Raw genomic sequence first — 13,835 nt, forward strand, 5'->3', positions numbered from 1 at the left:
CTGACATCCACTCTGAGCTAGCAGCCTGTGGAGTGTTCCATCTGGGTTTTAGGTTTAGGCCATTTACAGAAATTCGAAGTTGTCCGTCTCTCAACCTTAAATGGTGAAATGCTATATTAAAATGGTGGAAACAGACAAGTATATATGAAGCAGCATGTCTGTCATTTGAAACAGCAGGTACATTACATTGGAGATATTCAAATGCCTACAGGAAAAGAGCAATCAGTCATAAAGTAGCAGGTATCATATAACAACATGATAGCAATTTGCTTGATACTGTATTTATTGTTCTTCTATATTTGTTACCTCAGGCTGCTGTAAGCTGAACTACATATCACTGAGGAATGTCATAATGATCAGTTGACTCGACTCTTATTAACGGCTAAGCATTGCATTGCTATATAAAGTCATCTTATGTTGTTGTGTGTAGCATTAACATAGCCATCTGGCTAATTCCACTGAATGCCACAGCATTAGCAACACATTGAAATGTGGTGCTGTTGCCGCTGACCACCAGCTGCTCTTAACACAGAGGTGTGCAGCACAAGCACCATCTACATCATGGATAACTGGTCATCAGGAGAGCTGTAGACTATAGATGTTGATGTGTGCGCATGCAGGTGTATGTGTTATTGCCTGTTTTTTGTTTCAGACAGTGAACTTTATGTGTACGCATCTGTATGTTTGTGTGTGTGTGTGTGTGTGTGTGTGTGTGTGTATGTGTGTTGAACTGTGAGTATGTTCAAATGTGCCCCTCTTTCTATTTATGTACACACAAGATTGTCTCTGTATGTCATGCATTGCATTTGCCATCCCCTGTGACTCTGTTTGCTGTGTTGTGCACCCTGACCTCACGCTGCCATTTGCTTTTTCCGATTATTAATTCAGCATTTGCTGTCACGACCAATTACAGTGTCTCACGCCACATGACCTGTGACCCATCCTTCTCTCTGCCTGTTACATGCCACACACAGAGTTAAGACCAAGTGGCCCAGATTGTTTGTTTATTTTCCCTCCTACTGTAAGTGATCACGTCCTTCGGGGAGCTTCCCTCCATACAGCACCTTGGCTGTGTACTCTCCAGTACGTTGAAGTGAATTTGGTAGATGTGGGCTAGCTATATAATGATAAAGAAGACAGATAAGGCTATACAAATGGATGCAGCAGAGGAATTGTTAGAAACTCTTTGAAAAGATGCACATTAAAGGCTTGATTCCAGGCCCCAGGGCCCCCCTGCTTCTATAAGCCGCACTATAGCATTACTTAGCTGTCTTCTCCCGTTTTTTAAACTACACTAGTACATTTTTCAGTTGTATAGGTTTAAGTGCATTAAGCAAGTGTGTGTGGACATCTGTGAAAGAGTCCATTTTTATGTGTACAGGTAACAACTGGCATACAGAAAGCTCACATTCCTGTTTGTTACGCTTATTTTCCTTCCAGAGCTTATCATCTTCAGTATTACGTATGCAATGTTTATGTGAGACATGTCTTATCAGCCTCGACAGTACTTGAGGACGTCTGCGCTACACTGAAGACAGTATTATGCACATAACTGATCCCCTTTCTTCCTCTCCATATCAACGACCTTGCGTGTCAGTCATATCATATAGAACACATACATCTGGTGAGAGGTACTCGCCGGCGAGATTCGAGAGCACCATGAAAGGGGAATGGACGGAAGATTTGTGTGTGTACATGAATGCATTTGTGTCTGTGAAAGAGAGCGAGAGAAAAGAGATGTGTAAATTAGGAGACAAGGAGTATTAGACAATTACAGATCTATGTCCTTGTGTGCACAATACTCTCTCTCATATATATATACATACAGTATATACACACATATAAACACGTATGTACATACTGAAAGAGTGCATGTGTCCCTCGTTTGTACATTTGCAGTTGTCTGTTCAGTTCAGCCTACTCTTGTAGGCAATGCAGGAGTACACAGCTGTTTTTGAGGATTGTGATTTGTTTATGTACATTGAAAGGAAGGACGATATGAAGTGCATGTCAGCAACGTGACCCTGCATTAGTGTTGCAAGTGCAGTTTTCACAGAATATATGGGTCCTCGGTTGCGCTTTGATCCCTCATATAGTGGTGTGGTCTTTGTGCCGCTGATTGTGTGTATATGTATTATCCTTACCGCAGAGGGATTAAACAGGTGCTCGGTTACGAACCAATTCTGTCCACACATGTTGGAAAATACAACATCCATCCATCCACACATCGTCAACCGCTTATTCTGTGCACAGGGTCGCAGGGGAAAATTTTCCAGTGTATTTGTTATCATCAACATTTTTATGTTTTACGTTTGCTCAAGCATGGAACAGGAAAAACAGATCAGTGATTTAGTTTACATTAAACATATCATCATGTCATCAATATTGCCTCACAGCAAGAAGGTCCCGGGTTCGAACCCTGGTCCTCCCTGCCTTTCTGTGTGGAGTTTGCATGTTCTCCCCGTGTCTGCATGGTTTTCCTCCGGGTGCTCCCGTTTTACCCACCATCAAAAACAGTTTAGGCAGGTACTCAGTCAGTGCCGTTTGACCAGACACTTTAATCTGGAGTGGGTCCCCGGGCTGCTCAATGCTCCCTCCAGGGATGAGTTAAATGCAGAGGATAAATCTCGCTACATGTATGTGTATATGACAAATTAAGTACCTTTACACTTACATGGGATGCTTTATAATTCAGTTACTTGAATTTGATGCCTGATTTTCTCTTCACAACCCTGATATTCTGCCTTACAGTTTCAGGGTGTTTCTCAGTTTCTAATTTTAAATCAGAAGTCATGTAAGTAGAAACATTGACTGCCTTTAGGTCCTACTGGTCTGTCCCTATCCATCGCAAAATATAAGAAAAGCTGGTTGTGCTGCAGCCACTTCCTTCATAGTAAACAACAATATCCCCGTATGTTTACTGACATCAGTAAAACGAATTAGGTGGGGGGTGCACCACAACAAAGTTGCTGCAGGTGTAAGTGCATTATATTGTCTGATGTCACTTATCATTCAGAACGGTCTCTTATGGTGCCCACACTAGACGCTGTAATGATAATGGTGAAGGAAGTGGCCCATTTCCAGCCTGTGGGATCTCCTGGTGTCCCAGTGAGTTGTAGTTCTTCATTGAAAGAACCAGTTCAGCGTCTGTGGCCTCTGGGTGTTGCATTAAAATATATATGGCTTTAGATCACTTTAGTGTGTATTTTTGACAGTGCTGATGCATTTTACATGATCGCACCAATGTGCAGTGTAGGGTCTATCAAGGCCACGTTTCATAATACTAATGGCTTAGTAGAGCTCTGTATTATGGAACCAGAAATAATATCTTATAAGCCACTGTAAGTATGTTACCTTAACTCTTAGCTCTCGTTTGGTTTAATCAATAGCTACTCAGAGATAGGAGCTATAAAAGCAAATACAACTATATCCAACTCCCCTGGGCTTTAAAAAATGCTGTCCAACCCACACCCCCTGACCACCTCACACACCAGCTCATTGTGACAAGGTGACTAGAGAGCACTTAGGCAACAGTCAATAAAAATAAGGCGGCTTATAGAAGGCCAAGCCTATAAAATCAGCTCTCCATCTGATTAAGAGACTCATCAGGGCTCCACATACACTGCCTGCACTATATACAACCACACAAACATTCTGACTATAGTTTGGTAACTCCTTCTCATTATTAATTAGGTATATGGTATATAGTCACACTCACATTTGGATACAGGCACAGGTCAAGCACTGAGCGCCTATTTGATTACTGGGAAAAGCTTTCTGATGGTTACCTCGCCAAAGAGTGTTGCACTGTAATTAGAGATGGTTATGGTGGAGCAATGCTCCAGTTGAGACAAAGCCTGACAACCCCAAGTAAAAAGAAACACATGTTCTTGAAGATGTTTCAGTTTTAACACATTGACACAAGATATAAAGCAAGATGATTCAAAGTACCACAACATCACCAGTGCACGGCTAGCCACCACACGTACAGTTTGTAGTCCAACTCCAGTGAGGATGTTTTTTATATCTTCAGTGATTCTGAAGCCATGCAAATGCACATTATCTAATGTACTGATGGTTGAGATGTTAAAGAGGAAACCTGAATAAATAAGTGAAGTAAATAACAAATTGCATTGTTATAATGTATCAATCTTAGTTGCTTAACTCAATACACAGAATACATTATTTAATGTCGATCCACTTAAAATGGTTATGAATGCTTTCACAAACTCTCAAACCAATTGAACTCTTATTGGAGATTTTGGACCGGCCTGCTAGACAGCGCTCTCCACCACATCATTAAAACACCAAATGAGAGAATATCTTTTGGAAAAAAGGCACACTTTATGTTGCCCCCCAATGTGTGTGTGTGTGTGTGTGTGTGTGTGTGTGTGTGTGTGTGTGTGTGTGTGTATGTATTACAGTGATTTTACTTTTACTGCTGAGCATTACATCCACTGACTGATAAAACGGCCATTACAGTAAAAAATAAGTTGTGCTATTGTTATGACAAGCTGTTTTGAAGTGAGAGCTTCTCTCTTGTAAATGTTGTGGAGCTGGTGTACCATTTTATGATAATTGTGTTCTCTGGGTGTACAGTTGACAGTGCCCTTGTGTGTGCTTATGCTTTCTGCAGTGGTTACAGGTCTGTTTGTACATGTCTTGTGCTTAATTTGGAAGTAAACTCTGCAGCAGAAATCTCTAGTGGTCCAAGATCTGCGCCTTGGGTCTCACCTCTGGCTCCTGCAACTGGTGTAATTAGCAAAGTTTTATTTTGTGTTGCTCTCTTCATTTATGCTTTGGCTCGTCTCCCACAGTATTTGTAGTCTGTCAATGTTAATGAGCGTGCATATGAGCACAGAAAGCTGCGAGGAGACATCACACACCCACTGCTCTCTTCGCAGTTTTAACACTTCATTAGATAATTAAGGCAGGGGGGTGTTTTTTCTAACATTTCAGATGAGACATTACCATTAATTAGTGTCAAAAGAAAAGGACTGTTTTGCTCAAGCCCTTTGGTACAAAGGGAAACAATCTCTTTACCATGTCATTGAAGCACTAAATGATCTTTCTTCACTCTCTCTCTCTCCTTCTCTCCCTGTTTTTTTTCTTTCACAGGCAGAGGCTGTTCGACTGCAAAAAGGAGGCCCGTCCAAGGACAAGAGCTTTGTCTTGGCATTATGTGATCTGTGCATTCCCTAGGAGCACTCTGCAGTCGAAGAGAGTGAATCGACGCTCCCTTGGAAGCATCACAACCACTAGCACCCCTATCCCCACAATCATCACTCCTGACTGCAGTCACAGTCACCTGTTCTTGACTCAACTTGCCTTCTGTCTCTTTCACCCCCCCACACACACCCCCCCCCACACACACCCCCCATCTTGGAGATAAGGAATGGCCGTGCTAGTTTCCAGCCTCCCCAACGCCTCTTGCAAATAAGGCCTTTCAGCTTGTTTCACAATACCAGAGAAAGGAAGGATAAAACACTCTACAGTCCTCTTTTATACTTCTACCCCGTGTCTCTTTTTAATCTTTGTTTCCTTAGTAACTCAACCCTCAACACACACATTCACTAAGCCAACAGGATTTTTTTTTCATCTTGGTGAAATCTACAGCAGCCGTTCAAGCATTCAAGTATCCAAACCATAAGGAGATTTTTATTTTTTACAAACTTCGCCTGGCATTCTTTTGGAATATCTACTCATGCAGTGTCCCTATGGGGGATTAATTCAGTACGGGAATCCACACTGACTCCTTTTTTGCCTCACATCTCACTACAGTGGTTTTTCAGTGAGGTCTGTTTGTGACTGGAGGTGGACTGAGCCATCATGGCTGGGAAGGGCAACCCGCTGCCGGGCCCCCACCTCAATGGCTTCCCCATGCCCACCTACTCCTACTTCTTCCCCCACATGTTGGGGAGCCTGTCGCCTCCAGCCATGCCAGGACTGCCCATCAGCGGGTACAGCACCCCCTCACCAGCCAGTAAGTAAACTGTCCCCTTTTTGCTTGCTCTGTGCTAGTTCACATTTCAGTTGTGGGCTATTGTGCAGGTTGGTTGTTTTTGTGTCTCCTGGTTTACCTGTGCGGCTGTGGCGCACTGTTTCCTATACAGCTCCCCTACTGCGTGTGTGTTTACATATGCTTGTGCCTGGGAGTCTGCAGGTAAAAGTACTCTTTCATCTCATCCTGGTTAGATCATTCTTATTTGAAAGTTGTGTGTGTTGGTAAACAGAGAGCAGGAGACACACACACACACACACACACACACACACACACACACATATACGCCCACACACCAAAGTCGCCTCCAGCATTGTCCTTAATTTACAAGCCCACACACATCAGCACACGCACATGGAAATGTCAGTGTAGATCACAAGGAAGTGAGGCAGGATAGCCAGAAAGGAGCATTGTTTATTTGGGGAACACACATTTGGCAAGTGTTCCTAAAATAAATTTTATAACAGCTATCATTGTAGCCAACCTACATGCTACAGCTCCTTTATACAATCCATCAAAAGCTTCAGAAGCGAATTGCAAAGTTGAAGTCAAACTAGGTGAAAAGTACCTTTTCAGAAGGAAAGATAAGCTTCTCTGAAGTGTGAAACACATAAAAATATTTCATGTTAAGTCTTGGGTCGAAGATTTTACTTGAGCAAAAGTACAAAAGTATTAATATATTTATGTATTAAAATTAGAAGTCCTCATTATTGTACATAATGAGGCTGCTTTTAAAATGTTATATTACTGATGCATTTACCTGTAAGCGTTATTTAAATGTTCTAGCAGGTTGAGCTTATTTTAACTTCTTTATACTCCTCCTTTATATGCTGTTGCGTAGTTTAATATGTTTACATGTATTGCTTTATAAGAAAATCTCCTTGTGGAGTTAAAAAATCTGCCAGTGCCACAAGTTCCTTTCCTTTTCTTTAGTGCTGCAATCTGCCTTAGTAAGGCAGATTGCAGCACTAAAGAAAAATGACACCTCATACTGGCAAGACACCCATTGAATCGAATTTGATGCAAACATTCTTGAAATATGTTCAAGTGTCTTGAAAAGAGGCTGAAAGGATCTCACTGCGCTCACAGATTTTTCATTTACTTTATGAAAATCAGACTTTACTTTTTTTTACTCTGTGTACACTATGTAAACTCTTAACCTGCAAAGTAACTACTAACTACGGCTCACATGCTGTATGTAGTGGTGTATAAAGTAAAATATTGCACTCTAAACTGTTGTGGAGTGGAACTATGACGTGGAATAAATATATATAAAAGCACACCCCAACTGACTACAAATCAGAATCCTAAAAGTGCTTTGAAATTTAGTTAAATATCATACTACTAGACAATCAATTAAATGGCTGTGACAGGAAAAGAAAGATGAACTAAAGCAGTACAGTTGGTGGTGCGGACGTACAGTCAGCGCATGTGTATTGGTGTGGACAGGCCTCTCTCTCACAGGTTCAGAGGGGGTCAGTGTATTGACTTTCTATCTGCTGGAGTTTGCATTGGCAGTCAGCGCAGAGGGAAGTGAAGAACAGTTACTGCCCAGCCCAGTCACTCCCACTTCCCCAATACCAGATACCCCACCTCACTCACAAAGACTGGAGCTCAGATTCCTCTTTTTACACTGTTGCACTTCGGGCCACTCTCCCTGTGTTTGCTATGTGGGGCGGCAAGGTTCCTTTCCTTTTGCCTGGACAAACATTTCCTGTCTGTAAACACTGGAGAGCCAGGGACACCACAGCTTCCTGACAACCCCCCCATCCCCACAAAACACAATCATTGCTCTTCATGCTGTCTCACTTTCTCTCACTACTGCTCCTCTTTGCATGCAGATAACTGCAGGCATAATTCACACACACTCACACCCACCCCCACAGCAACAGAAACACGTGTCTCCTTCCATATACTTATACACGCTGTAACACAAACACACAACCTTCACCCCCTTACACTTCCTCGTCATATACCCCTCTCTGGCAGATCATCTCTCTCTCCCTCTTGCCCAAACACCTCTTTTTCACACACACACACACACACACACACACACACACACACACACACACAAGCCCTCACCAACCACATTCAGTACTGAGCAGTGACGAAAGAGATAGAAAGAGAGTGAGAGTTGGGGGCGGGGGTCAGTTTGAACGAGCGGGATTTACAGAAAATCAGATTGGAGGCAATAGAGCCAAGCATTGGACTCGATGGATTTCAGCCTTTATACATTTATCTTTTATCTGGATTGTCTATAGACATCATATATGTGGTATTATGGATTTCCTGTTCTGCAAAAAATGCTGACTGCTGCGCGTGTTGTTACTTGTGGATTGGAGAGGCATTTACACTCTGTCCACCTGATCGGATCTCAAAGGTGTCACAGTCTAATCATATATGATGCAGGTGTAAACTGCTGATGTAGAAGGGCGTTATTGGCAGTTCCCGAAGGGGATAATGTTGAGTAAACAGTCCCCAAGCCAAGCCTTGACTTTTTTGTTTTAACGCTGAACTCATTTGCCATCAGAATCTTGTTCAGTAGGCCTTCTTTTCTTTCTGGTGTCTTTCCTCTGGTCACTCATCCTCCTGCGCTCCATTCTCAGAGTTGTCCAGCTCGGCCTCCTTTAGCAAATCACAATAGACCAATTATTTGGACCAAGCAGAGCAGAAGGGTTCATCAAGGCGTACAACACACACACTCTCTCTCTTTCTGTGTCTCTCCAGCTCTGGCCTCCTGGGTTACGTCTTTGCACTACATTATCGGAAAATCATCAGGTTAGGTTAAACCCAGGAGCTAAGCAATTTCAGATATTGATATTACATTTATTGCCTGCAGCTTTATTAGTTAACTGAATATTATCACCATGGATTGATCACACATGCACACTCACAAACATGCTGTATTGAACACAGCCAAATATCTATGTCCACGTTCATAAGCGTACAGAACTTTCATTAGTGTTTTCAATTAAAATCCTTCACGCCTGTATGAAAATGGTACTATTGATCCCGTTATTATCATTAAAGCCTTCCGCTGTCTGTCACCAACTCTTGACACTGTGCTATTACATTAGCACAGTGTTATGAGGGATCATAATGAATGGAGCCAGCTTGCTACCTGCTGCCACGGCGGACTAATTGGCTTTTCCCCACAGAGCGCTCTTGTTTCAGCAGCCACAGTAATTGCTTGGTACAGGAGCGTTTCCTAGGAAGGCTAACACACACGGGCACCATCTCTTTTGACTTATTAGGCGGCTTTTATGGCATTTATGAATATACTTTTGGGCCCGTAGGAGAAATATGAAAGGATATTTTCAGTGTGTGTGTGTATTACCTATCCCGTCAAGCAGCCCACAGTGGAATGCACTAACCATGGGTAAATATGGTTATGGTAATGTTGGGCAAAGTGTGTGTGTGTGCTGGTTTCTGGACAGACAGGTGGTTCCTCTCCGCGCCGGTGGTCTGCAGGAATCAAGGGGGCATGTCAGTACACTCCATGGGTGGCAAAAACACACACTTTCACATACACACATGGTTTGTTTATGGTAGGGATAAGGATGGTGAAAGTGAGAAACACTAGCGGTGTGCTCCCCTTTGGCAGCAATCCAACGTGTGTGTGGTTACGACACCAACGCGCAAACTATTGACTGGAGCACTTTCTCTATCAGGTTAGTAGATACCAGCCATTTAGCCACTTCAGTACGACACTCACACACACACACAGACTCAAACTCACAGACAGAATCAGTACCCCTGGGGGTCTGGTTGTCATTATTGAAAAGCCATTTGAGGGGTGCCGATACTCTGATAGCACGGATGCAGGCTTATTAAACATGGCGTGTAAAACACATTTAGCATGGCAGCATAGCACTCATTCACCCCAGCCTAACGACCTTGTTAATTAACTGCAGAGCACTGGGAGGCTGGAAAATGAGCACAAAGACTGTCCTATTCTTACATTTCCAAAGAAGTAATTGATGCTACTTTGAGATCCTTGGCACATCACAGGTAGCTGAAGAGTTTTATTCTTTCTGTTGAATCAGATTACAAATACAGTAAGATGATTTCAACAAGTTTGATGCATTGTAATAGATAGAATAGAACTTGTACATTTATTGTGATTGCTGGCCATAGTTAAAAACTGTTGTTAAAAACATTAATACTGGACAATTCTTCAAAACCCCTGAATGTCCAAGCGCATGACTACCATAATGGTTAGGGAAAGACTGTGGTTATGATCAATATAAAAGTTAACTTTAATCAAAGGTAGTGGTGCTCCAATTAGGTTTTTTGGGCCGATTGCTGAAATCAGTATAGGATCATTGGGCCTATTTGAAGACTTTTATTTATCATGTAGCATTATCCAGTATACAGTGTATTTATTTAATTAAGTATCATGAAATGACAACTGTTTATTTTATTGCCAGGAGACATCGGCAACAAATTCCACTCCCTCTGTCTTGGAGACTTAAACCATAGCAGCCTTTGCCTGGCGAACATCTTATAGCTTAAAAAATATAGCTTTCCTGTGGAATAAACTACAAAAACAGAACAAACAGCATTTTTATATATTTACTTCAATTATAAAAACTGCAACAAAAAGGCTGTAACCAAAATATTCAGGAGATAAAGGCATCATCAGTGGATGATATACTCTTAAGTAGCCGCTTTTTGTTCTGGAAAGCTCAGGCAGGTTCTGTGGGCTTTAGGTGGTAGATAGAGGGAGAGTGGGCTAGGGAGAGGAGTCATAACTGTCATCAATAAGATTTGTTAATTCCATATTATACTGTTCATATATTGTTAATATTACTTATAGTTACTATATTCATTATAATTTCATATGGTTTACCACTAATATAGGCCAAATATAATTTCAATGGGTTGTTTTCATTTATTAAATCCTTGTGCAAGAAGCAGAGTCTACATCTTTTATATAGGCCTAGTTCTACCGGCTTTACCAGAGGAGAGAGTAGCAAACACTTTAAATACGGTCAGCAGGTTTTTATTTGATTTTATAATTTTAAGATTTACAGGGAAACATTTAAACGCGAGGATACCAAGTGAGAACGGAAAAATACGGGAGAATACCGGGGAAAACGTGAGGGTTGACATGAAACGTAGCAAAGTCTCCGTTTTATAACGAAAATGGAGAGAGAGAGAGTCAGTCAGCTGATTGAGTGGCGCCTCTCTTTGCATCAGGAAACTCGCACTGAACGATCAGTCTCTCTCTGCCTGATACGCTGTGGGTCAAGACAATTAAACTGGTAGTGGGAAGCGTGTCTGTGAGATGAGCACGACCGCGACAGTTTCACATGATCGCTCCTGCTTGTTGCTCTGCTTGTCTGATTGCTGCTCAACTCTCATTGTAAGTGATTAACTGGGCGCATCAAAGCTTCCTGTCTGAAAAGGACTTTGATGCTAGCTAGCTTTGAAAACTGCTCAGACCGCGTAGTGAAACCATTTTTGCTGCCGTTGAAAATTTGTCTGGCGAGTATTGCATCATCTGATTGGCATTTCTGATCAGCCTATTTAGAGACGACCGATCAAACAATCCATTATTGGCCGATTACAATCGGTGATCGATCGATTGAGCACCCTTAATTAAAGGTTTGCATAGGGATTGAAATTCCATTTCTCCCTTTCTGCATTAAGGGAACACATTGGCGTTGGATTTAAATTGTGAGGTGTAGAATTGACTAATGTGAGGGAAACTGAGCTGTGGCAGTATAACACACGCCGTCCTGGAGAGCAAATATGGTGGTAGTGAAAGGTAGCCTATAGGTACCCATGTTACCCTGGAAAATTGTGTAAAAATGGGCAGATCTGGCTTTGGAGAAAGTCCGCTGAAAGAGGGAAAGCCAAAAGATGAGAGAGACAGAGAGCATCAGAGAGGGATGGAGAGACAGAGATGCAGGCGTTCTGTGCAGACACACACACACACACACACACACACACACACACACACACGCACACACATTGACAAACACACACGCTGGCTTTGGCATCACCCGTGTGCTGTGCCAGCATAATGTGCCAAATCACCAGCAAGCTTAGCCAAAATGGGCTCCCACAAGAAAACCCATCACCCTTTCATTTGGCCCTCTGGCCTTCCCCAACATCTTCTTCATTTCTGTTTTTTTGGCCCCTGCACATCTCTTGTTCTCTCCCTGTCATTTCTCCAGCTCCACCCCCCCACCCCCACCCCACAAACACACACACACTTCATCACTACTCCTTCTGTGGGGTTTGTCGTTTTTCCTTGCCTGATCCCTCCTTCCATGTCCACTCATATCCTTTCCGCACTCATCTCACCTTTCTCTCTCATTCTCTAATATCCTCCTTTCTTCACACCCTCCTTTTCTCTACCTTGGGACTTGACAGAGCTATCATTACCTTGCCACCTATTTACACAGCCTGTTATTTTCCATTTGCTTTGAGGGGACCTGGGGCCAAATCCCTGTCCAGAATACTTGATCCTAGCCACAGGATTTATCCCCAAGTGGCTTGGCAAGCATGGTCCCCCCCCCCCCCCTTGTTCTTTTTCTCCCTCTATTTCTTCCTCTATCTCTTGCTCTCTCATTCTGTCTTTCTTTCTATAGGTTTTTTCCCCTTCCATGGCCGCTTATGCAAATACAGGCCCTCTTTTTCAAAGAGCTGTCTACCCATAATCCGATGGATGGCTCCATTTTCAGAGTGAACACACACACACTCACACACACAGAAAGGCTGAATGCATCACACACTCTATTAGGAATACGAGGACACGTGCTATCTCTCATAAACATTCCCACCAACTGGCACATACATGCACACATGCGTTCAGATACACACACAAAGACTGACACACGAGCACAGAGAGAAAGCCCTCCTCTGCAGCATGGGTGTTATATTTCGAGCATAGAGTGCTTTAAGCTGCAGTTGGGCCATAACAACTTCAAAAACCAGCAGGCTGTCGCCAGCAGCCATGCAGCACTCAGTTGGGTAAACACTGGCATAATCTAAATCTCTCTCTGATGTGCCAGCGCAAGTATCTTTATTTCTGCACTCTTCAAAGGCCCCGCAAGGAAGTCAAGACAAGGGTAAAGTGATAAGAACCCCCCCCCCTTTCTTTTCTCTCTCATTCTCAACGGCTTCCCTATCCTTTCCTTCAACCCACTCTCGCACTGACCCCCTTACTTTTATCTCCTCCCTCCTCCCCACACACATCTCTATCTTCTTATGCCCTTTTTGCAGTACCCGTTGCATACAGCCATAATTCACACTGCTGCATACATTCAAATGTCAATGAGTCTCTCACAGGCATCATTTCTTTATTCTCCTTTGATAAGCGTCAGGGATGACGGCATCTGTAAAATATAGGACAGTTACCTAATGGAGGAGATGAGGGAGCTAAGGAAAGGAGAGAGCTGAGGAAAGGTGCTGAGAGGTTGTGCGGGTTCTGCCATGCACAGCTAGGAGAGTGATTGAATTATCAAGCAGAGCTTTGCTTGTTGTCCAAGGGGGTTTCAGAGGGAAAGCCCTTTTCTCAGCGGCTAATGCGCTTTTTCAGCCTAGCACAATGGCTAGCTGTGTTACGCAAAGGGGCTAAGAGAGCTCTGTTCGGCCGGAGCTTATGGGGCCACCAGCTCTCTCTTGGCACCTCTCTAAGGGGCCCCTGGCCACACTTAACCTCAAGCCTGTCTGGTAGCATTAGCACATAGCCTCCTCAGAGTGGAAAGATAATGCACTGGTGACAGCATTAGCACATTACAGGCCTAAGTGTAGTATAGGCTAACTAGTGCACATTGAATTCTGCTGTTTTTAGATGATCATTAGCATTCCAGAGATTTGT

The 13,835-nt window shown here is 43.0% G+C and overlaps 1 protein-coding gene across 1 annotated transcript in view; it reads left to right on the forward strand.

Moving 5' to 3' along the window:
• LOC119916505 overlaps positions 1-9,147 on the forward strand; it is an 81,064-nt gene extending 71,917 nt beyond the window's left edge. The window contains exon 6 of the mRNA XM_038736547.1: positions 5,119-9,147. Within this exon, the coding sequence (XP_038592475.1) occupies positions 5,119-5,392 (274 nt within the window). The 3' untranslated portion in view covers positions 5,393-9,147. The remainder of the gene's footprint in view (positions 1-5,118) is intronic.
• Positions 9,148-13,835: the final 4,688 nt, after the last annotated feature.

The sequence above is a fragment of the Micropterus salmoides genome, unplaced genomic scaffold, assembly GCF_014851395.1.
Source record: "Micropterus salmoides isolate LMB-PRFRI ecotype aquatic unplaced genomic scaffold, ASM1485139v1 Ms_hic_scaffold_21, whole genome shotgun sequence".
NCBI lineage: Eukaryota > Metazoa > Chordata > Actinopteri > Centrarchiformes > Centrarchidae > Micropterus > Micropterus salmoides.